A 26,769-nucleotide genomic window follows, 5' to 3' on the forward strand; every position below is an offset into this window, starting at 1 on the left:
TTAGAACCGAGAAGCATTCAGGATGTTAAAGTGCTGTCAGTGGTGCCGTTATTTGAAGAGATTATGTCCGAGTTCAGGTTTTCACTAATTATGAAATATCTGCACTTTACCAACAATGAAATCTTTGATGAGATTACACATCCAGCATGCAAACTGAAGAACATTTGGGAGAAATATCAGGCCACTGTAGCAAAATTTTGGAGTGTTTACATTCCGGATCGTGATGTCAGAATCGATGAAAGTCTCCTGGCTTATAACGGCAGACTATCATTGATACAGTACATTGTGTCAAAAAGAGCAAGATTTGGCATAAAGTCTTACAAGCTTTGTGAATTTAAAATGGGATACATTTGGAATTTGGCTCTGTACACAGGGAAAGGGAAAATGTTTGATCATAAATACTATCAGTATGGCGTTGCTATGTCATCGGTGCCGACTTTGATAGATGCTCTGCTGGAAGAAGCTTACTGTGTAACCGTGGACAATTTTTATACTTCACCAGAGCTATATGACATCTTGTTGCAAAGAAAGACTGTTGCATACAGAACAGTGCATCCCAACCCTTGTGGCATGTGACTGTACATAATGCAGCTACAGTCACTTGTGGCGGGTGGCCGGGTCCCATGCCCGGCCGGGACGCTCCTTCTTCATATGTTCCGGGGAAGCAACCATGGGCATCTCAGTACCTCACCTGGGAGGCTTGGTGGCAGCCTGCCTGGCTGACGATGGTGCCTCAGTTTCCCGCAGGGCTCCATGGGAGATGGAGTTCTCCACAGCCCTGTTGGGATCTGGGGTGGCCGCCAGGGGTTGCTACATTATTCTCTACAGCTCCGCCCAGAAGTGCAATCAGAAACAGGTGATCAAGCACCTGGAGCACTTCCGGGTGGGCTATAAAAAGGGCCAGCAACCACCACTCAGAAGCCAGAATCAGGAGGAAGAGGACGAGGTTGGCAGGGAGGAGTGGTGGTTCAAGGAGGGAGTGTTGTGAATGAAGTGCTTTTGGGACTGTGTTGTGGCTGGGGGGTTCACGGGGAAGACGTGCCCTCCAGCTGAACAAAAATAAAGTCTACTTGTGTTTTTACACGTGCCTCTGTCTGAGTCTGTGCCGGGCCAGGTGCTATACAGCGTCCAGTCTCACACACTTTACAGGCAAAAGGCAATAATCAGGTTACAAAGCCTTGTGCTGTGGTCGACTACAATAGCACAATGGGTGGTGCAGATTACGCAAATCAAGAATTAAACTTTCTATCCAGTTACGCGGAGGCAACCAAAGAAGTACTACAAAAAGATGTTTCATCATCTGGTGGAACAATGCATTTGGAATGCATTTGTCTTATACAAACAAGAAGCTGGTGAAACTGAATATCATGCAAACTTTACATGCCAGCTTGTACAACAAATCTTTGCCGCACATCCACCCAGCACATTGTGGATCAATCCAGAGCGTCTTATTGGTAGACACTGTATTGATTATATACTACCAACAGAAAAATAAAATGGAATCCAACTCGTACCTGTGCAGGATGCTGTTCAAAAACTGATAAATCTCAAAAGAAAATCCAAAAAGAAACACGCTATTACTGATCCAACTGTGATGTTGGATTGTGTCTCTCACCGTGCTTTAAGGTTTACTACACAAAGAACTGATTTTGAGATTATATACTGTTTTGGCATCATTAGTATTATTATTATTACGGTTATTATTTTTGTTATTATTGTTCATTTCATGTTACTATTTTTATTCATCATTACTATTATTTGTATCATTATTATACTTTTGAGATTTAATAAAAATGTCATGTTTCTTTGGAATAAAATGCAACGCTAAGGAGGTTAAAACAATATACTGTAAAGAAAGGGATTTATGCAAAGTAATACTTAAAATAAGGCAAATGTACAACACTATTAACACTAGAATCCCTGAAGTCTACGAAAAAACTTGTAATGTAAAACACACATGAAATGCATGTATTCCATATAACAACATACTGTATTATTTTCCCTATACAACTCCAGGAACCTCACACGCAAATAAGGAGCCTTGGCTTGAGCTAGGAGAACTTTCCCCCCCCCCCCAAGTTGAGCTCCGTCAAGGTGGTGGATGGGACAGCAGGCTGCTTGCTGCTTGTGCTGATCGACACATTTACATAACAAAAGACTCTGATGGAGAGGTGCAAAGGGATTTAAGGTGGGCCACGATTACTAATTTTTTCATAGGCTTAAGGTATTGTAATATTAAAGAAAGCTGCAAATGGAATGTTATGTTGTTTGGATAACAGCTGCATTTTACTAATCTCTTGAATTTGTACAATAAAGGGACTGGATGAAGATAATATCTTTGACTGTGTGTAGCCTATGTCAGCAACGTATGTTGATTAAGAGTGTCATCCTAGACAGAATTTCAGTCCATCAGAGGGCCATATCACAAATACACAAATGTGAGCATTCAAGAATCACTGGAAAGACAGCAATATGTATGCTTTTAAACTGTTTGAAGATACTGGAATCTCTACTCAAAAACACTCAAATACCAGGGAAAATGCATTACAACTTTCTTAATTTATTATAAAGAAAAACTACTCATTTTAAATTGTTTGGCCCAATTGTGAATCACAACTGGAATGTGCACAATAGCTCTTACTTAAAATCAGCTTTCATGTGAAAGAGCTCTTATTCTGAAGTGTCACTGTTATGCCAGATAATTCGGTTTACTATGAACGCTTGATTTTTGCAACCCCACAAGGTTTAAGAGGTCTAGTATAAAACAGCAGTCAGGCATCTCAGGTTTTAGACTGAATTGGATCAGGAGCAGAAGAATACTTTGAGGGTTCTACACAAAAGTCAAGCAAAAGTCCACCTTTTATTGGCTAACTAAAAAGATTACAATATGCAAGCTTTACTATGCAAGGACTATACTTCCTTAGAAGGCTGGCGTCCTTCAACATCTGCAATAAGATGCTGCAGATGTTCTATCAGACGGTTGTGGCGAGTGCCCTCTTCTACACAGTGGTGTGCTGGGGAGGCAGCATAAAGAAGAAGGATGCCTCACGCCTGGACAAACTGGTGAGGAAGGCAGGCTCTATTGTAGGCATGGAGCTGGACAGTTTGACATCCGTAGCAGAGCGACGGGCACTGAGCAGGCTCCTGTCAATCATGGAGAATCCACTGCATCCACTAAACAGTGTTATCTCCAGACAGAGGAGCAGCTTCAGCGACAGACTGCTGTCACTGTCCTGCTCCACTGACAGACTGAGGAGATCGTTCCTCCCCCACACTATGCGACTCTTCAATTCCACCCGGGGGGGTAAACATTAATATTATACAAAGTTATTGTCTGTTTTACCTGCATTTTTTATCACTCTTTAATTTAATATTGTTTCTTTATCAGTATGCTGCTGCTGGAGTATGTGAATTTCCTCTTAGGATTAATAAAGTACCTATCTATCTATCTATCTAAAAGAAAGAGAAAATGATATAATTTTAAATATAAACAAATTTATTAAAATTATTAAATTATTAATATAAAATATTAAAACATTATTAATAATAATAAAATATATATTTTAAATATAAAATTGTATGAGAAAATTGCAAGAGTCAAAGACAAAATTGGCCAAGGTCACCAGGTCTGACTGTGTCTAACTAGCTACCCTCCTCTTTCTTGGCATTCTACAGTAAGAGTTTAATATACAACTTGCTAAACTATACTGTTTTCCCATCAGTGTATAATTTTCTGCAGCTTTAAAGCAGCTGAGTGTCAACGTAAGACTGTTAGTGTGAATGCTGGTAATTCAAGAAATCTGAGATATTTAGTAAAAATATAGTTAACATATGCTTAGCTTGGTGGCACATTAGTGCAGACTGATCAACGCTGCCATTTTATAGACTGAGCATACTTAGTTCAAATCCAGCACCTAATTGTTTGTGTGGAGTTTTAATGTTCTCCAAATGTCTTGTGATTTTATTTGAATATTCCATTTTTCCTGCCATATACTCAAAGCTTTGAAAGTTTGGTTAAATAGTCCCAGTGTGAGTGTGTACATGAGTGGACCATGCAATAAACTAGTACATTTTGCCATGTACAGCCAGGATGGGCCCTTGCTCCCTGCCTTTCCGAACTGGAGTTTGAGAATGACTATGCCATTTATTAGATTGCCAGACAGAATATTTACCATGAACTGTTGCCAAAACCAAAGGAAATTTCTAGAAGAACATAAAGAAATGGAAAGGTGGATTGTATATCAGACACTGAAAAGATTGTCTCTTTTCAGAGTTAGAGAAAGATCAGTCAATGTTCTTGAAATTTATCCTTGAAAACTAACCTTTTAAGATTGTCTAAATTTAGTCACTGGGCAGCCAAGAATTGGCAGCAGTAAGTTTGTCAAATAAAATTGAGCAAAACTGAATACAAATTTACTAAACAACTCAACTCAACTTCCTGAATGCAAGTGTTTTTTTTTAGTCCAAGTACACTATATACTTCAGCCTGTAAACCCACTTTACAAAAGTTAATCTTTCATTTTGTAAAATAGTTTTAAATTATGGGTAAACCTGTTCAAAATGTCAATTCCTTGTAAACCTGTTACAACCTGTATCTGCACCTGCACATTTACAGGTGACCGAGAGATTTTTTTTTTTTTTTTTTTATAAATTTTCCAGCACCACAAGATATACATTTTTGGTAAAGTTATATTATTTGTCAAGGCATGGTTTCACAACCTGAGGACTGTAACACCCACAGCGGGTCATCAACAGGATAACTTAATTACAAGGGTATAAAAATCTTAAATAAAAAAAAAATGTCTTTGAATATTTTCTAAACATCAATTTTTAAAAAAAGAGATTCATCAGTAGTTTATTAAAGATGACTTTTGAAATTATTACAATTTCGATGTAAATGAGCTAGACAGACTTCATTCTTTCTTTTACAATCTCTCAATAATTTTTACATTTAAATGTACATTTTTTCAATCAGATGCAGCAGTTTTGAAAATACAGCATATTAAAAATGTATTAATAAAAATATCAAGCTTATATTAAAGTAGGTGGAAATAGTTTTTCTCACTTTAAGAAATTCAGCTGTGATGAACTGTTCATTTGGTTTAAAAATTTATATTGGTATTTGAAGTTTCCCCAAAGGTACCTGCACTCCTAACTGTCACTCAAATGTTTGCACTTGTTTCATTATGTCACTGCATAGCTATTGATAAACTGTTGTCATAAAGCCTACAAACTAGGTGCATGAAAAGACAACTTCTTAAAATGTTATAACCAGAAAAGGCTAAATGCCTGGCAGAATGCAACCTTGTTTCTATCAAAAAGAAAAATAAGGCTTACCAAATTGACCTACATTTCATATTACTAGTGGAAAAGGTTCAAAGCGAGTGTATCATTGTAACAAGAATTGAAAAACAGCTATTTCATAATTGTGATTTGTGAACCTACTGTAATTATGTTAGCATACATGCAGCTGAAGTAAGGACAAGTCAAATGTGCTATGCTTGGGTCTTACAAGAACACAGTCCATATATGCATTGCATATTCAATTAGCTCAGTTGGTAGTTACCCATACCTGTTACATGTTGCAAATAGCTCACTGAATATGCTGAACTTAACGGTATTTATGGCTTGTTAGGAAACTTCTAGCCAGAAGCGACGTTTACTCTGTGCCTAGAAGTATGCCTCCTGCACTCCGCTGAAATGGAACTTTAATCATTAATGACCCTCACTGAAGAACTTAACAATAACCCAGCCACAGGGAATGCACAAACCAGTGTGTTTCTTTGTGCCAGTCCCAAGCCTGGATAAATGGGGAGGGTTATGTCAGGAAGGGCATCCAGTGTAAAATTTTGCTAGATCAATATGTGGACAACAATACAGATTTCCATACCAGATCGGTCAAGGCCCAGGTTAACAACAGCTGCCACAAGTACTATTAGTCAATAGGGTGCTGGTGGAAATTGGGCAACTGTTGGCAGAAGAAAGAGAAGAAGAGGGGGGAGATGTGTCCGGAGGCAGGAGGAGAGGAGGAAGGAAAAGAGAGTGGAACTAAGGGTAGGAACTTTGAATGTTGGCAGTGTGACTGGTAAGGGGAAAGAGTTAGCTGATGTGATGGAGAGAAGAAAGGCTGATATATTGTGCATGCAACAGACTAAACAGAAAGAAGTAAGGCCAGGTAGATAGGAGGTGGATTGAAATTGTTCTATCATGGTGTGGATGGGAGGAGAAATGGGGTAGGGGTTATTCTGAAGGAATAGTATGTCAAGAGTGTTTTGGAGGTGAAAAGAGTATCAGGCAGAGTAATGATTATGAAGCTGGAAATTGGAGATGTGATGATGAATGTTGTTAGTTGCATATACCCCGCAAGTTGGGTGTGTGATGGATGAGAAAGAAGATTTTTGAAGTGAGATGGATGAAGTGATGGACAGTGTACCCAAGGGAAAGAGAGTGGTGATTGAAGCGGATTTCAGTGGACATGTTGGTGAAGGGAACAGAGGAGATGAGGAGGGGATAGGTATAGTGTCAAGGTGAGAAATGAAGGTCAGATGAAAGTCGATTTTGCAAAAAGGATGGACATGGCTGTGGTGAATACATATTTTAAGAAGAGGGAGGAAAATTGTATGACGTACAAGAGTGGAGGAAGATGCACAAAGGTAGATTATATCCTATGCAGGAGGGTCAATCTGAAAGAGATGAAAGACTTCAAAGTGGTGGCAGGGGAAAGTGTAGTTAGGCAGCATAGGACGGTGGTCTGTAGGATAACACTGGAGATCAAGAAGAGGAGGAGAATCAGGGTAAAAGCAGGGATCAAAGGGTGGAAGTTGAAAAAGGAAGACTGCAAAATTGAGTTCAGGGAGGAGGTAAAACAGGCACTAGATGGCAGTGAAGAGTTACCAGAAACCTGGGCAACTACAGCAGAAGTAGTAAGGATGACAGCAAGAAGGGTGCTTGGCATGACATTTGGACAGAGAAAAGAGGAAAAGGAAACCTGGTGATGGAATGGGGAAGTACAGGAGAGTATACAGAGAGGAAGAGCTTGGCAAAGAAGAAACGGGATAGTCAGAGAGATACAGAAAGTAGACAAAAGTTCAAGGAGATAAGGTGTAAAGTAAAGAGAGATGTGGCGAAGGCTAAAGAAAACACATATGATTAGTTGTATGAGAGACTGGACACTAAGGATGGAGAAAAGGACCTGAACCGATTGGCTAGACAGAAGGACAAAGCTAGGAAAGATGTGCAGCAGGTCAGGGTGATAAAGGATAAAGATGGAAACGTACTCACAAGCAAGGAGAATATGTTGAGCAGATGGAAAGAGTACTTTGAGAGGCTGATGAATGAAGACAGCAAGAGAGAGAAGGTTGGATGATGTGGATATAGTGAATCAAAAAGTGCAATGGATTAGCAAGGAGAAAGTAAGGACAGCTTTGAAAAGGATGAAGAATGGAAAGGCCATTGTTCCAGATGATATACCTGTGGAAGCATGGAGGTATTTAGGAAAGACGGCAGTGGAGTTTTTAACCAGATTGTCTAATGGAATCTTGGAAAGTAAGAGGATGCCTGAAGAGAGGAGAAGTATACTGGTACTGATTTTTAAGAATAAGGGTGGTGTGCAGAGCTGTAATAACTACAGGGGGATAAAACTGATGAGCCACAGCATGAAGTTATGGGAAAGAGTAGTGAAAGCTAGGTTAAGAAGGGACATGGTGATTAGTGAGCAGCAGTATGGTTTCATGCCAGGAAAGAGCACCACAGATGCAATGTTTGCTCTTAGGGTGTTGATGGAGAAGTATGGACAGGGCCAGAAAGGGGTGCATTGTGGACTTAGAGAAAGCATATGACAGGGTGCCTTGAGAGGAGTTGTGGTATCATATGAAGAAGTCAGTTGTGACAGAGATGTAAAAGTTGTACAGGATATGTACAAAGAAAGTGTGACAGTGGTGAGGTCTGTGGTAGGAGTGAGAGATGCATTCAACGTGGAGCCCTTTCTTATTTGCAATGGTGATGGACAGGTTGACAGGTGAGATTTGTCAGGAGTCCCCATGGAAAGGACCGACAAGAGTAAGTTTCCTCTGAAGAGTGGCTAGAGAACAGAAAGTATTTTCACTACAAGTATTTCCGAAACTGCTGAAAAGGGGATTTGAGAAACCTCGGTCAAAAAGACTGCAACTGTTGTTTGTCCATATAAAAGGACTTATGTATACTGCAGTGGCCAGCATACTCTTGCTGAATGTAATAAAGTCAACAGAATTGACTTTCTAAAATCTAAAGGTCTGTGTTTTCGTTGTCTCAAACAGATGCACCTTGGTAAGAATTGTAAAGTAAGAATGAAGAGTCAGATATGTTCTTTGCAGCACCCAGACATCTTGCACATAAAAAAAGAGGTATTTTAAAAATGTTTAAAATTTATATATCAAAAGAGTAAAAGGCCTGAATTACTTTCCTCCACAATTTTATTCTCCAATACCCTACCCATTCTGTAGTGCAATCAATTAAGTAAAGTTCTGTGAGAAGGCAGGTCTCTATTTCAGTCCATATGTACAAACAGCTAGAGCCATATATATCATACGTGGTCATGTTGGCTAACTTGTCAACTAACTATTTTAATCTGAATTCATTTAAAATATTTTTCTCATTGTTCTGAACCTTTTTCAAGCAATTTTATATTGCAGTTTTTTTGGGTTTGTAATTTCATTTCTGAAATTCATTTGTGTTTTAAAGTTAACCTTAGCATTCTGCTTACTTATTTTATTTACATTCACTAATGTTCAATTCTTATCGTAAGTTATTTGGTTTTGTACATCACACCAAAATAACTTTTGGCAATAACATCCAGCCCAGGCTAAGATATGTTTTATGGACACTGACTAATTGGAGAGACTTTCTGAATGGAAAACAGGAATCTTGACCAACAAAAAACAGGGAGAGGTGGGTCTTTAAGTCAAGACCATGAGTCTATGAGTTTGCTGTTTATGCACATAAAGATCATTCAGGAAGTAAATATTTAACAATATTTGAGTAAAAAGGCAAGTGTTTTGCATGTTTTGACCTAGTGACCGCAAAAAAAGACATGTGATTCATGTGATATAAGTAACAGTGTTTACTGAAATCACTGAAACATGTTTGTACAGCAAAACATTCTTACTGCAAAGCATTTACGTTATAGCTAACCATATGTTTATTAGTTATTTCTCAGAGTTTAAAGTTATAGCATCCATCATGATAAGCTGTCATTAATCTGTTTCTATTCTCTGTTGTATGCTCTTTGCATTATGTTGTTGCTCCCATTTTAGTTTAACTGTTCATGTTTTGCATTTCTGTGCATAACTCTGACCCTGCCTTCTTAGAAGAGTGATACATACTGTAAGTTGAAATCTATAGTATTAAGAATCAAGGTGGCCACAATGGCAAAGAGTACATTTTATATCTCTCAGCATTCTCAACTGCCACAGAGTGATAACATGACCCTGTGAGTAACTAATCTTACAAATTTTCAGACACCACCGGTTCTGGCTATATTGAATAAAAGGTTATGGGCAAATGGTTGCATTCAGAACAAATTGTACATCTTCAAGACAATAACACAAGTAACAAAGTATTTTTTGCAACAAGATTGTTATGGCACATTACCTTCAATAACCTGAGAAACTTGAGATTGATAGGACTCAAACTTGAAAGGTGTTAGAAAGCCAAGAGAGCCTAGATGAAAGGCCATGACAGGTGGTACACTTTCCTTTGGGGGTGGGGGAGTTGAGGGGTGGTGGGGTTATGGGAGAGAAAAAAAAAGACATTTATTAGGTGATCAATTTCTGTTGTACAAAACAAGCTTGAAACACTTATTATTTTGCAGCACAAATGAACATAATAAATGACTTCAAATCTTTGTGAGCTATTCATAATAATTTGTAGGTTCGCTATGGCTTATGCTAGAGCCCTAAGTTGATTCCCTCTTTTAATACCCCACAGAGGTGTAAAACTTAAATAAAAATTAAAAAATAAATATATAAAAAGTTTTTTAAAAAAATCAAATCAGTAGTATATAATAAATTAATCCACAATAAAAACATTCCCAAAAATACGCCTACTGTAAGGTGTGAACTTTAAATATTACTGAAGAGGCACTGCTACATATATTAAATACCCATTTAAAAAAGCAACATCCTTCTCCCCCCTGCCTCACCTCTGAACAGCAATATACTCACAAACTACAACAAATATATAGTACATATAAGTACAAACAGATTTCTGAATACATTGCGTACATTTTTGTAGAAGAGAAAAATATACTAATTTCATTTTAATTATTTTAAACATAAAACTTGAAATATTTTTTTCGACTTTCCATAGCCTAAAAAAATTATGAAAAAAAAACAGCCTGTTTCCATTTCCACCCTGCTTTGCTAAAACCCACCGATTAAAAGAACTGGAAAAAGATTTGTGGATTCAGCACAACACATCCTGATTTTCCCATTCTGTAACGTACAGTAAGTTCATCCCATTAACTTTTTTTTCTTTTTTAACATATGTGGACATATCAAGATTTGATCTTCATTTAAACATTATATTTAGGAAAAATAAATCACTACTAATTCATGTAACTGTATGAAAATTACATTTGCCCATACTTTAGAGAATAAGCCATATTATAAGATTGTTAATTAAAGGACTCCTTTTGTTAATTAACATTGTGGTTTAGTTTTTTTCTCCATAGTTTGTGGTTTAAGAAGTTGGATCTGATTGCCTTGATGATTCTACCCAGCGGCCAAGGGTTGCACTGTGAGAAGGAACAGCCGGCACTCAGCAAAGTAGGCATGGCTTTTAAAATAAGCTCCTTCTCAAATTCATGGCTCAATTCTTTCTGTAAGATATGATCAGAGAACACATAAAACTGGCAGGAGGTTTGGACATTTGTTCGAATCAAGACAAATTCTTGAAGGTGTAAGGGGTGGTTCTCCCACAAAAATGCCACTATTAATTAATAATATAAGTGAGGGGCATTGATAACTTAAGGAACAGATCACCTTACCATGCTGGCATTAAATATATACATATGGGTCAAAAAGTAAACAACGTTCAAAATAGCGCCTTAGGCACCGTCAAACCACATCCAATTGAACAGATGGCTAGTAAATATGGGTCAGATGTTAATAAACTTTATACAAAATGACACACAATGACAGAAGGACTGACACTGTGACCGATGGAAGGTATTCTTAACTTGGACTGATGGACTAATTTAAAAGGTATATTGTCCAAAGATAAAAAGTACTAGACAAAAGACAGAGCATATAATGTCTAGAAAAGTGAACTGACAGACATGAAAGATTAATTATGGCTAGCAAATTAGAAAATCAAAAGAAAAGGAAAACAATGAAAGAATGTACAGGAACAGAAGCACAATCATTGGATGTGGCATCCAGATTTAAAATCTGTTGTGGTACCACAGGCTAATTCCCTTTACCATCGAATCCCTATTCCTCCATCAGTCCAAACATTAAATTGCAATTCAAAATATAACCAGGAACATAATGAGTGGGTACTTTGTCCAACACCTCCTTATAATCAAAATTAAAAGGCTGCCTATCCAGAAACAACCTTTTCTCAGTCAGCAGGATTCTACAGACAGTCAAGTCTCTTACATTACAAGAGATCAAGTTTTAAAATGGGAAGGAGAAATAGAACTTACGCAATGAGAAAGGTTGAGGTGCATTCCACCTGCAATGAAGCTAGAAACTTTCCAATGAGAGGATCTCCTACTGGGAGAGTGAATAATACAGGTGAATATATAGTGGTCGAAGACATCTGGCATATGATAAATTGTGGAATCCAAAGAATAAAATAACTGCATTTTTAAATGAATTTGAAGTACTAATGGTGTCTTATAGGCCAACATGGGGAGATAATGCAACATGGCAGATGGTAATAATAACGAATACTAGCAGATATTCTGGAATAAGGAGTGTGAAACTGATTAAAGCAAAATTAGGTGACTGGCCAACTGATACAGAATTGTGGGAATTGCTCACTAATGATGGTATTACTGATTTGTTAGAAAAATTGCAGGAAATCTATCCAATTAAGACTGACTTGAGTAAAATAAAAGTTTGGATACAAAATTCAGAGGAAGAACCTGATGAATACTGGGAAAGGTTAAGAAAGGCAGTGAGAGATTTGCTATCTAAGTTGTGTGACTTTAATTACACCTGAAGAGTCATTACCCAGGAGCTATTTAGAACATGCCTCAGCTGATAACTCACAAACAGAGGCATAAGGTCCTGGATATGTGTGGTTATTGCAGGCAGTGGCTTCCAGATTTTTCCCTTTTAGCACAGCCACTGCATGTTTTTCAAACCCTTCTGACCCAGAAATAATGAACTGATAAAACCCTGGAAAGCCTCTGTCAAATTAAACAGCTTCTGTGTAAAGTACCTGCATTAAGACCTTTCTAATTTTTTAAAAGCAATGACTTTTGTTTGTTCAAGAGTTTTCAAAAACTGTGTTTGCTCAGAAACATAATTCCAAGTATCATCTGTATTATCATAAGTCTTTAGATCCGGTGGTTGCAACTCTTCCAACATATCTTAAAGCTGTAGCAGCAGTACAAATTACCTTAGCGGCAGCACAGCCTCTCTACTGCTAGATCATATGTTACACTCCTAGTTCCACATGCTATAGCTAAAATTCTCATGAATTCAGCTACTCTACACTTAACAGCTTTTAGAATGAACAAATATGAATTGTTCATTTTAGGTGTTCCTATTGTTAAAGTTCAATGTTGTTAGTTAAAATCTGCAAATTATTTACCCTCACCACTTCATGGACAGAAGGACAAGGAAACTCATGACTAAGCAAGTGTTTTATCACAATGCTGCTCATTGTGCAGTTAGCTACAAGGTGACCAGAGGAAATGTTTTATAAGATTTACATGCTAAACAGGGTGCAGTGTTAGGTCCTTCAGTACTCCAGTGTCCTAACAACTCCACAGGTGACTCTTAATTAATATGCAAATTCAAGCTAGTGAGAAATAAATTGCAGGTCTGGATAGTAGTCAGATTTGTACCTGACATGGAGGGTTGGTGGCACTCCAAAGAGCGCCGATTTGTTGCCTCACAGTCATTTCAGCACAGGTTGGCCCAAAACTCTCATGTGTCAAAAAAGGTGGAATGATTTCCCTTATCCAGCAAACTTTGTTTGCTTGTGGTTTTTCTACCCAGGGCAATAATACTTAATGCTGTGTGTATAATCTGTCAACAATGATATTATAATATTGTTAAAGTAAAATATTGTCTGGCTGGGGCCTTTAAAAAGCCCTCTGTCAATATACTTTTTTTGTCAAATACATACACCACAGACTTTTAGATAAGTTCTGTATTAGTTACAGTGGATTTGTTTTGAAAATGGGTATAGGCTTTCCTTGTACAATGGCCGATTCAACAGTAGTTGTTAAGTTCTTCTGAAGGACTTAATACTTTCATTTGGAATGCCATGTATACAGGCCAGTGAAAGAGGCTTTGTATATAAAGTAATTTAGGACATTTGTAAAGCATTAAGGGTTCATCAACTTCTCCACTGCCCTGAATCAGCTGGGCTAGTTAACTAGTCTAATGTTACTGTTAAAATAAACTTGTGCCTAAACAGCCTTGAAAGGGTCAAATGTTTTACCTTTAGAACTAGAGTCCATTAGGTTGACACCAAGTCATGAACCAGGATTTTTCATCATGAAGTTTTACCAGGTAGACCTATGAAACAGCCTGCAGGTTTACCTTTAACTTACAGGCAGATGGATATCCATGCTTTGACTGAAAACATGCATGCTTACTTGCCATTGCATATCATATTCACTCAGTTCTGCTTACTATCTGGTTGAATGTGCACTGCCACCTTCTTTGAGTGAACCTGCTCACTCCTTCCACCCCAGAGACATTGTCTGCATTAAAGTGCACCAACAAGAGAACGCCTTAGCATCACTCTGGAATGGCCCTCTGTAAGTGTTTCTCATCACCTGAAATACGTGTGAAGGACAGCCAGCATTGGTTCATGCATCCTACTGTTTACTCAAGCCTGCACCAAAGAAGAATTTCTCATCTTAGTCATCCAGATTTTCATCCTTGCCACGTTCTGTTTCCAGGTTTATAAGTAAATTCTGTGGGTTTATTTGGGCTCAGAAGAAGATGACAGCAGACCAGGCAAGGCACTTAAGTTTCTGAATTTCATTTATGCACCTCAGTTTACAAGCCCATGCAAAGCACTTTTCTCATATAGCTGCAACAGAAGAGACCTTTCACAAATTCTTGACCTGATGAATATGAACACACCCATGATGTATATGGCATTAATGCATATTTAGCCTTCCTTTACATTTGGATCTCTTCGATGTTTTTCTCATTTTCATTCATTTGAATGAAAGACAGGTTTCTTTACTAGTGAACAAGGGGTAGAGGCAAATTGTCAAATCTAACGCACAGCATTGGGGGAATGACGTCATTTTGCACGTTTTGTCATACAAATTGATATCAGACGTGTGTTATGCAACACTAATTATGTGAGAATTTTTTCTCTTTTTTCCATGGACAGTTTTCATATTGGCACTGTCCAGTTTTGCTCCTCTATTGACACCACTGAACTTGAAATTTTTCCACAAAAACATGATTTAAATTTTTCTCAGCCACAACTACAAAGTGCATGGGGTAAGTAAAATTAATAATATTCCACTCAAAAATATTTTTTTAAAGTATATCTAATATATTCCAACAGTTTTTTGCTCTTTCACAATTTTTGGCCATATTGTATCCAAACTTACTTTAGTCAAAGAAGATGCATGACAGACAAAAATAATGTTTCTACAGGTGCTCCTCAAATTTCATCCCTCAACAATATCCAAAGTTTATAGTCACCTCCAACTTTGCCTATAGGAGCCTCAGCAAATTTGCACTAAAACCTCCACTGTTGTCAGTTCACTACTCCATAAGGTATCCAGAAATAGGTAAACCCCACACAAACACATTACTAGCCACCAATGTTCCCTCTAAGGAGTAGCATATAGTGAGCAAAAAACATTGTTTATGAGCGACATTTTGTTTAAGCCAAAAATTTATGAGCACCAACTCCGACGGTCGGAGTGAGCGATCGTGCGATAAGTACGAGCGACGCCGTCGGAATGAGCGATCGTGCGGGAAGTATGAGCGACGCTCTGAATTCGTGTGAGCGATCGCTCACGCACTCAGCTTAGAGGGAACATTGCTAGCCACCCAAACTATTGTAGAGAAGGCAGAAATCTTGCTGTCATTTGGCTACACATGTTGCAAAAAAAGAAGAGCTTAAGTGTGTACCACTCCCTGGGACCCTTTTCATGCCCCAGAATAGCATGATTATAATATGCATCACAGATCCCTAAAGTGGCAGCAAAATAAATAAATACATACATAGATAAATAAATGATCTAGTACTTGAGTGATCAACACTACTTCCCTACTAACCACTCAAGAACAGAGCACACCGACAGATCCAGAATGACGACTGAAGTAAAATTATTATTGTGAATAAATAAATCAGTTAGTTACACAAATCCTGTGCTGCAGCACACCTCCTGCACTGACTAATTACAATGTAAGACACTCCACTGATAAAACATGAATACACAAATAACAATTACCTTAAAGGAATAACTGAATGAAAAAGTCCCCTGAATGTCCATCCATAGAAATACTTTTTTTTCCCTTACTGTTTGTTATTGAGAGGGTTATGCTGAGCCATGCCTTAATACTGGGAAACCTCCTCATTCAGGCATGTCAGGCCCTCTCCTATGTTCTCCTTAAAACAGTAAAATGATCCTGTATGTCATCTTGCCTTCTATAAAGGAATCAGGGTTCACCTGACTCCTTCTGTGGGCAGAGTAGTTTTCCCCTTAATATCCACAACCTTTCTCTGGCACTGTTCCTAGCCTCTCTTCTTCCCTTTTCTTTGCCACTGCACCTTCACCGTTTTAACACAAAAATTACCAGAGCCTACGAAAAAACTCGTAAATCCGTCCCACCTTAAATCGCGTCTTAAATCCGTTTGCACCTCTCCGCCAGAGTCCTTTGTCATCTAAATGTGCTGATAAACAAAAGCTACTAGCAGCCAGCTATTCCATCCCCCCACCGACTTAGAATGAACTTCTCCTAGCTCAAGCCTTGCCTTGATTTGATTACCTGGGATTGAAGTGGAGTTTTACTGTGGAAATAATTCTAGCGTTATTTGGAATACACGCATTTCATGTGTGTTCCATTTCTATAGTAGGCTGTGCAAACACATTTTTAAAACAGAAACGTTTTTCATATTCTAATAGTAAATGACAAAATGTAGGCATAAACTATATAACGTATGAAGCCTGAAGTCCATATATCAAAGAAACACTTTCACAAAAGGTACAAATAAGAGAACACGTGCGCTTTCATTCAAAAAATTTAAAAAAAAAAGCCGCGTTAGCATGCCACATTGACATTCTTACTACAACCGCCGCGGTGGCGTAATGGTATCAGCCCCTGACTGGGAATCAGAGGGTGGCGAGTTCGATCCCGCACGGCTCCACTTCAAGAAATGAACTGCTCTTATTCTTACAATTTTAGAATAACAACATAAATTTGATTTCAGTCTGTAACAGCCAGTGTAACTTATGATACTGGTAAAGGTTAGCTTTTTTTTTTTTTTTAATTCACTTTTCATTCTCGCAGTCACATTCAGAATCAATCCATACAACACCATCTGACACAGCTGGTTTCACATAAATAAAAGTGCACTTTTATTCAAGACTATAACCGAAGAATAAAGAAAGCAAGTTACAGTTGGTGGTTGATACGACAGCTTGCGTGGTGCAATGTTAAGAACTGCTGATTTCCGATCCGTGCTATATAAAATCATCACATTCAAATATTAACAGTTCCCACACACCCAAGGTCCGCCATTCCTACATTTACGACATGTGTACTTGTTGCAGTGTACACACCTCTCTGTGCTATGGTTCCTATTACAGTGAATGAGCACCTGACACTGTACTTTCTTCCCTGGGGGAAGCTGAGGTCTTAGAACGGAAGTTTGTTGATGCTGTATCATCTTTTCTTTTTCCATCGCCTTTTCCTGTAAGAAGCAACGACAAAGTTCCTCTGCAAGGTGAGCCATGAACACTCTTCTTTTCTCAGTGGACCCCGTGCATGCCTTATACAGTACGTGTGCGTTCATCGCTGCTAGGTCAAGGATGTTGTAGAACACAGCAACCGGCCACCTGCGTGTTCCTGTTCGCACTGAACAAGCACGCGCCTTCTGGTCCATGATGTCAACGCCACGCTGGGGAAAAAAGAAAGACAAATATATGTGACATTTTGAAGAAATCATTTTATCACCAGAATAGCATCAGAATACTTCGTCACACTAATATTTTTTTCATTAGCATACCTTCATGTGGTTGTAGTCTGTGACCGTGTTTGTTTTTTTTTTTTTTATCTTGCCCAATCTCCACATCATGGTGCATTGTGCTGAGAATACAGACAGACTTCATCTTTTTGGGCACATACACTGTCAGCATGGCACTGGGAGATCTAAACACCAGCATGGAGAATTGTTCGTGTACTGAACTGACTTTAGCTGCAGGTGGAAGTTCCCGTCGCACTTTATTCATGGTGCCAAGCAGAGTTGTATTGCGGTGCAGCAGTCTATTAGCCAGCGAAAGTGACGTGAAGAAGTTGTCTGTTGTTACGGTTCTGCCTTTTTGGATTGCGGCAGATTTGGAGACAAAGTACATGTGCAATGCCACTCCTTATTTAGGAAAAGATCCCAGTCGTCCCACGGGAGAAAGACTTTCCGAGTCTGTGGTCATAAAGCTTATGGAGCCATTTCTGGACAAAGGCAGAACCGTAACAACAGACAACTTCTTCACGTCACTTTCGCTGGCTAATAGACTGCTGCACCGCAATACAACTCTGCTTGGCACCATGAATAAAGTGCGACGGGAACTTCCACCTGCAGCTAAAGTCAGTTCAGTACACGAACAATTCTCCACGCTGGTGTTTAGATCTCCCAGTGCCATGCTGACAGTGTATGTGCCCAAAAAGATGAAGTCTGTCTGCATTCTCAGCACAATGCACCATGATGTGGAGATTGGGCAAGATAAAAAAAAAAAAAAACAAACACGGTCACAGACTACAACCACATGAAGGTATGCTAATGAAAAAAATATTAGTGTGACGAAGTATTCTGGTGCTCTTCTGGTGATAAAATGATTTCTTCAAAATGTCACATATATTTGTCTTTCTTTTTTCCCCAGCGTGGCGTTGACATCATGGACCAGAAGGCGCGTGCTTGTTCAGTGCGAACAGGAACACGCAGGTGGCCGGTTGCTGTGTTCTACAACATCCTTGACCTAGCAGCGATGAACGTACACGTACTGTATAAGGCATGCACGGGGTCCACTGAGAAAAGAAGAGTGTTCATGGCTCACCTTGCAGAGGAACTTTGTCGTCGCTTCTTACAGGAAAAGGCGATGGAAAAAGAAAAGATGATACAGCATCAACAAACTTCCGTTCTAAGACCTCAGCTTCCCCCAGGGAAGAAAGTACAGTGTCAGGTGCTCATTCACTGTAATAGGAACCATAGCACAGAGAGGTGTGTACACTGCAACAAGTACACATGTAAATGTAGGAATGGCGGACCTTGGGTGTGTGGGAACTGTTAATATTTGAATGTGATGATTTTATATAGCACGGATCGGAAATCAGCAGTTCTTAACATTGCACCACGCAAGCTGTCGTATCAACCACCAACTGTAACTTGCTTTCTTTATTCTTCGGTTATAGTCTTGAATAAAAGTGCACTTTTATTTATGTGAAACCAGCTGTGTCAGATGGGGTTGTATGGATTGATTCTGAATGTGACTGCGAGAATGAAAAGTGAATTAAAAAAAAAAAAAAGCTAACCTTTACCAGTATCATAAGTTACACTGGCTGTTACAGACTGAAATCAAATTTATGTTGTTATTCTAAAATTGTAAGAATAAGAGCAGTTCATTTCTCGAAGTGGAGCCGTGCGGGATCGAACTCGCCACCCTCTGATTCCCAGTCAGGGGCTGATACCATTACGCCACCGCGGCGGTTGTAGTAAGAATGTCAATGTGGCATGCTAACGCGGCTTTTTTTTTTTTAATTTTTTGAATGAAAGCGCACGTGTTCTCTTATTTGTACCTTTTGTGAAAGTGTTTCTTTGATATATGGACTTCAGGCTTCATACGTTATATAGTTTATACCTACATTTTGTCATTTACTATTAGAATATGAAAAACGTTTCTGTTTTAAAAATGTGTTTGCACAGCCTACTATAGAAATGGAACACACATGAAATGCGTGTATTCCAAATAACGCTAGAATTATTTCCACTGTAAAACTCCACTTCAATCCCAGGTAATCAAATCAAGGCAAGGCTTGAGCTAGGAGAAGTTCATTCTAAGTCGGTGGGGGGATGGAATAGCTGGCTGCTAGTAGCTTTTGTTTATCAGCACATTTAGATGACAAAGGACTCTGGCGGAGAGGTGCAAACGGATTTAAGACGCGATTTAAGGTGGGACGGATTTACGAGTTTTTTCGTAGGCTCTGGTAATTCTAGTGTTAAGTGTGGTCAGCCCCTCCCCTTTTAGATTTCATTAGCCCTCCAAGTCAAGTACTACTTTCCAGGCAATACATTTTTTTTAACCATAATGATGATAAGGTATAAACTAACAACTTAAAATGTGCTTAATTTTACGGTAAAACTTCAAACATCTGTAAGTCCTACACAAACTTTGATCTTAAAATTTAACCGACTCCAGGTGGCAGAACAATGAAGTGAACATAAAATCTTTCATAGTAAATGAAATATCTCAATGACATCAGTCACATTCTGATGTTCTTGAACAAATTACGAGTTAACTGACATGTTGTCTCAATATAACTATATCTTCAAAGTCGGTAATAATGCCTAATTAATATGCTTATAGTTAATTGCCTTATTGTGTAGTCTGTTTGTTTTGTCTATAAAAAGGGTGTCCTATGTGTTTTATGACATAACTGGCAATGGCAGCATTACCAAGAAGCCAAGCTCAAAACACAGCATGACACTAAAGTGTGCTTCCCATACTACTTTTTGATAAAATAAAAGAATCATGGGCAAGATGGGAATGGAAGGCAATTGACGTAATCAATCTGTGAAAACCATAGACATTGAATTACTAGACTCCTCATGACCAGCAGCATCGTACGTCAACGTCGCCGCCATATTGCGAGTGACACTGCTGTGGAGTGAAGTAATAGATAAAGATGCCTCACGCATGTGCTGCTTGGGATTATACAAACTGCTGTATGCTCCAAACCAGATCACAGGGATTACATTTCATAGGTAAAGCTGAACAATTGTTTTGGTTATATATTTTGCCATTAGAAAATCACGTTTTATAATCTTAACTTTAGCTATGCCAGGCTAAGCTAGCAAAGATATGCATTTATGTGCTCAAGTGAGCCTCCAAACAACGTTTTGGCTAAACGGTTTTATTCACTAACTATGTAGATTGTTGTTAGCTGTTAACATTTCTCAAACTTTGAAAGTTTCCCAAAGAAATCCACCTCAGGAAGCAGTGGGAGGTAGTCATTACATGGGATTTTGAGAAAGCTATCCTGTGACGTGAACCGTGCTAGTTTGGTAACAGATGCTGTACTGGCATCATATGATCAAAGCTACCACTTGCTCACATTAGAAAAACATAGGAGGTTTGATGATTCCTTCGGAGGGTACAGTCAAGGTGGTCAAAGTAGCTGAGCGTGTTATCTGACAGTCGACATTAGGGAAAGCTGTCAGTGTATCTTTGATCAATCAGTTTGTACAGGCTGAGATTGGTTCAGATGAGGTGTTTTTTCTCAAGGAGCACATTGAGGAAACACAGTTTGAAATTGACAACCATCATTTTATGCTCATGTCTTTAGTTGTGTCTGTCTTCCACAAACTAAGGCTGCACCATATTGCCAGACTGAATACTCACACGGAAAAAGCTATGTAAGACAGTTCTGTTTCAATGATTTTAGATCCTATCCTGTATATATTTAAGTAACCACATTGTGTGTGTGTGTGTGTGTGTGCGTGTGCATGTGTGTGTGAGAGAGAGATTAAGAGAGGAATGAGTGAAATGTTTTCAGAAATTATGAAGCCAATTTGTATAAAATAAAATTGTTTATTTTTGTCATCGAGTGTATCATTTCACTGTTAAAAGAAAGACAAACAAAGATACCTGGCAGTAACAGTGCAAACTTCACAATTGGTATGCCAGTTTGAAAAGATAAGTTTTGAGGGTAGTTTTAAAATGTGTTATTGAATCGAGCCGACATATATGAGAGGGAAGAGAATTCCAGAATTGAGGTGTACTATGAGAGACGCTCGAGCTGCCATAGAACAGAGTTTGATGTGCGGTACAGAAAGTAGAGCTGCAGATGAGGATCTGAGTGAGCGAGAGGGAGTGTAACTCTGTTGCAGATCAATGAGGTTGTGGAGAGATTTAAATGTTAAGAGCAGTATTTTGTATTGTATTCTGTAGTTAACAGGGAGCCAGTGAAGTTGAGAGAGAATAGGTGTAATACGTTCAGTGGATTTAGAACAGCAGGTTATTATCCTGGCAGCAGAATTTTAAAGAAGTTGTAAGCGATGGATAAGTTTTTGTGGGATGCCAGATAGAATAGCATTACAGTAATCTATACGTGAGGTGACTAGGGCATTAAGCAATACTTCAGTACTGTGTTGCATAAGAACAGAACAAAGTCTAGAAATGTTTCGGAGATGGAAGAAGGCAGTCCGAAAAATGTTACTTATACGGGAGGAATTATTTAATAATAATAAAAATTATATGTTATATGTAAACGATACTGTTTTAAACATCATTGTTTTTTCATCAGAAAACCCGGTTTCCACGTTTACCTGTATTAGTTTAAATGGCACTTTTGCCACTCGCAATATGGCGTACGCACTGTTGTATCGTGTCGACTGGGCAACACAGTGAATGCTGCGTCTATCTATACATGTCTATGGTGAAAACCTCACCTTCTACTTGCGGATGCGAGTCACATGGTCAATCCTGAAGAATGCTAGGAAAACCAAGATGGCAAATGGAGCACAACTTCCCAATTGCCCAGTCCAACTACAGGGAAATTGCAGAGAGAGAAATTTTCGGTAAGTGACTCTTCCGTTTCTTATGGGGAAACTAAGCAGTTCTCGGAACAATGTCAGCAAACCACAGAGAAAGCATTAGAGATGGGACAGACTGGTCATGTGGTTGACCAAACCAGACTTCAATTCCCATCATGCCCCAGATTCTCCAATTGAGCATGTGCAAAAGAAGCATACACCAACTGACTCGTTGAGGGTGGACAGAAACACCCAGAGTTCAGAACCATGGCAAAAGGATCAACACAAACTACAGGAGGTTTTTCATGAACTGAGTGAACTGTTGCAGTCAATATGAGCACTCCTGTCAGACTTGAAAACCTTGGACACAACCGTGAGAGGTCTTGAGAAAACAGTCTTGAGAGCACTGATAGAAGCAAAACAAAAATGGTTATGGCGTCTGGTGATAGATCAGCTGCTGAGCATAGATTTGACTATACAGGTGAGTGATATCTGTATAGCGCAGCATACAGGAACACAATGTGAAGGGGTCCCTGATAAAGGTGAAGGTAAACAAGCAGCACATGCTCCAACATTGACAGCCTATATCACAGAAGGTCTTCCCAGGGCTCAACCTTTTGTCTCTAAAAAGACCACTCAGACTGTTGAGGTCAGGATAGATAAAGCAAAGGCAACACTGAGTGAAGGGGTCTTGGACATTTGTGTAGAGAACAGAGTAGCTATAGTTCCTATAACCACACTAGATGTTAAACCTGTTTGCCTCGTATCAAGGAATGATACTCGGGCAGATAAATCTGGGCCAGGTAGAGAAGTGATAATGCAGAGTAAAAAGGAACTGCTCAAGTACATCTATTTCTCACAGTAAGTTTGGGATTGAAAGAACCTAATGTTACTGTGAGCGCTGAAGAAGCGTAAAAGGTCGTTGATGTCTCCTAATCCCCAAAAAGCTCCACCTCCTTTAGCTGTTATGGCAATGTTGACACAAATGGGCTCCCATTCTTCACATGGAGACACCCATTCTTTTGAATTGTAACACAGAAAATTAGAGGGTTATAATAAAGCAAAATGCTCATCCAGTAAGAGCGGTGAAGGGGCCAAACTAGAGGACATGGAGAGACGATGTGCTAATTTGAAATAGGTAATCACGCCCCACAAATAGCAAACTCTAGGCACAGGTGGGTGTGTGAATACGCTCCAGGGATGGAAATTTGTCTGCCCGCTTGCAGAGACACATATGAGTGTGTGCATCAGGCAGGTGCCTCATTACTTCTTCAGAGGGAGTGGCATGTGCACACTTGTACCCCATTAGAATGGTCAGTTTAAAAGGACCCTGCACAGGCAGATGGCGGGTTTGGGGGACGGGATAGCAAAATAAAACACAAAACAAACAAGACAGAGATAGAGCCGTGAGAACAGCATCGTGGAGTGAGTCAGGATAAGCCAACCGGTGTTGGTGCAAGGCAACGCAGTCGTAGGCCTGCAAGGGAGGGAAGGATCAGCGCTCTAGGGTCAAATCGTCCCCACTTAATAATTATTGAGGAGTGGGAATGATGCAGGGATCCGGGGTACGCCAGAGTGTGAGAAGGAAGACAAGGACAACCAACCCTGAGCAGTCTGGCCAGCACTTTTTAAAGGCAGCTAAGACGAGGGGCAGTTTAGCAAGCAACGGGTGAGTTGGGTAGACGAAAATGGAGGGGTGCTTGGCTTGTCGGACAGAATATGAAGGTCCAAATGGCTGTTGGTTTTAATCTGGATTTTACACTCATGGACCGTCACCGTTTCTATGGAGTATTTATTTTAAGAAGAGAACACTGAACTTTTGAACACCGTTTGTTCTGATTGACTTTGATAAAAGCATTTATCACTTTGCATGTACCCCTTGCTTCCTCATTGGCCAGGCTCATCCCTAAGGTACATTAATCAGTGTTAGTGGGTTCAAGAGGCTCCCGGTAGGACCCGGTAGTGTGCAGCCAACCTGCACTGTCACAAAGACAAAAATCTATCTATCTTAATTTGGGACAGGTGGCACAATATAGAAGCATATGACAGCAAAGCGAGAGTTCAAGAAAAACCTATAACAAACGCAAAATAAAACAAAAACTCCAGCAAAGGAAATACGTAAAAATAAAATTAAACAAAAGGAGGAAAAAGGTTAAAACATATATCATATAAGCCACAAGCAACATTAATCTAAACAACTAACAAGTCACTAGCAACCAGATGAAATTAAGAAGCATTTATATTACAAAATGTCATGAAATCAAAATACTGTATGCTTTGTAACAAAGGTGCCCGACCCGACACAGATGGACACAGAGACACGTATAAACACTCCAATACTTTTATTTTTCTTCACCCATGGGCACATGTCTTCCCCGTGGCCCATAGGCAATACACAGTCCATAAAGCACCAATCCCACACTATACAGCAGTGTTCCCTTAACCACCACTCCTCCTCAGGCTTAGTCCTCTTCCTCCCGACTCTGGCTCTCCGAATGGTGGTGGCTGACCCTTTTTATAACCCACCCGGAAGCATTCCAGGTGCTTGACCACCTGGTTCTAATTGCACTTCCGGGTGAGGCTGAAGATTCGACCAGGTGGGTTGTAGACTCCATGCAGCTCCCCCTAGCGGCCATCTGAGCCCCCAACCAGGCTGTGGAGGACTCCATCTCCCATGAAGCCATGCGCTAGGTTGGGGAATCATCATCCGCCAGGGAGGCTGCCACCAAGCGTCCCGGGGGAGGTATTGAACTGTCCATAGCTGCTCCCCCGGAACAGATGTAGCAGAGGCGTCCCTGCCAGGCAAGGGACCCGGCTGTCCATTACATTGCTGCTCCCTTGTAACAGATGTAGCAGAAGCGTCCCTGCCGGGCATGGGACCCGGCTGTCCATTACAGCTTTTAATACTACAATTACCAAAGCCTACGAGAAAACTCGTAAACCCGACCCACCTTAAATGCGTACGCACCTCTCAGTCAGCATCTTTTGTTTTGTAAATGTGTCGATAAACGCAAGCAGCAAGGAGCCTACTATTTCGTCCTCCCACCGCTGCAGAAACGGCAAAAAGCTCTCCCAGCTCAAGCCTTGTTTATCTAGGAGTGAGGTACCGGGAGCTGAATAGTGTAAATAATATATCGTTATTTGGAACACATGCATTTCATGTGTGTTCCATGTCTACAAAGATCTACGTAAGTGTAGCATGACAGAAATGTTGAACACATACCTAAAAGACAAACTTTTTTCATGTTTTAGTACTAACGACAAAATTTTGACATGAAGTGTATAATTTGTGAAAACTGAAGTGCAAATATCAAATAAGCACTTTCACAAAAGGTACAAGTATAACAAAACAAGTGAGATTTTATTCAAGACTATAACCGAAGGAAAATAAATCGGGTTGATGTACTTCAGTATTACGACTGCTTTGGTAATACAGAGGTAAGAACTGCTGATTTATAATCAATAGGTTGCGGGTTTGAGCCTTGCCGCATCACAAAATAAACATTTTGAGTAGTGAGCTGCTCCTATTGTTACTATTATACAATAAAAACATACATTTCATTTAAGTCTGTAACAGCTGGTGTAAATGTATGGTACTTGTAAAGGTTAGCTTTTTTTGTATTTATTTTTTTATTCAGTTTTATTCTCTCAGTCGCGTTCATGTTTGCCCCGATCTGACACTGCTGTTTTCAAAAAAAGACGTGCTATAACAGAGATGAACTCAGATGAGGGTGAGGATTCTACATCAGAGAAAGATAACAGAAGCCCTCCCCGCAAGACATGTCCACTCACTTATAAGAAAAAAGCAGCTGCACCAGACATAAAGGAGAAAGATGGAACCGTTTGGATGCAGTCAGTCTGCCCCACACCTGTCCTTCAATGAAACAGCACGGCTTACAGAGCTCGCCAAGGTATCATGCAAAGCCCAATTTGTGATTATGTTTTGTGATGGGCTTCACATAAGAAACATTTATATGTTACTTATATTAAATCCAGATCGAATGTTATTTACCTTGATTTATTTACTTATCTTCCTACAGCGCAAAGTCACTGCAAGAAACTGCAGAGCTTCGATCGACAAGGGCATGCTCACAAACTACACGTGCCAAGAAAAATGCCTGCTGACACTTCAGTACCAAGCAATGGTACGAGAATGCAGTCAGACTTCTTTTTTGGGCACATACACCATCAAGATCTAAACACTAGCATGGACAGTCGCTCGTGTACTGAAGAGTCTATAGCTGCAGGTGGAAGCTCCACTCAACTGTTGTTATGTTTCTGCATTTGTCCAGGAACAGTTTCATAAGCTTTATGACATAGCGCAACAGAGAATAAAACTGAATAAAAAAAATACTAACCTTTACAAGTACCATACATTTACAACGGCTGTTACAGACTCAAATCAAATGTATGTTTTTATTGTAGAACAGTAACAATAAGATCAGCTCACTACTCAAAACTTTTATTTTGGGACACGGGGAGACTCGAACCTACAATCTTTTGAACAGGACTCAGCAGTTCTTACCACCGTACTACCAAAGAAAACACGACAACAAACCACACTAACCCGATTTCTTTTTCTTCAGGTATAGTCTTGAATAAAAG

General features: G+C 39.4%; 1 protein-coding gene across 4 annotated transcripts in view; it reads right to left on the bottom strand.

The window, feature by feature from the left end:
• The window catches only part of nadka (NAD kinase a), a 235,054-nt gene that overhangs the window by 117,895 nt on the left and 90,390 nt on the right, over window positions 1-26,769 (bottom strand). For all 4 annotated transcript variants that reach the window (XM_051931383.1, XM_051931384.1, XM_051931385.1 and 1 more), the window contains one exon: window positions 9,628-9,730. In XM_051931383.1, the coding sequence (XP_051787343.1) occupies window positions 9,628-9,730 (103 nt within the window). The remainder of the gene's footprint in view (window positions 1-9,627; window positions 9,731-26,769) is intronic.

The sequence above is a fragment of the Erpetoichthys calabaricus genome, chromosome 8 (assembly GCF_900747795.2).
Source record: "Erpetoichthys calabaricus chromosome 8, fErpCal1.3, whole genome shotgun sequence".
Classification (NCBI taxonomy): Eukaryota; Metazoa; Chordata; class Cladistia; order Polypteriformes; family Polypteridae; genus Erpetoichthys; species Erpetoichthys calabaricus.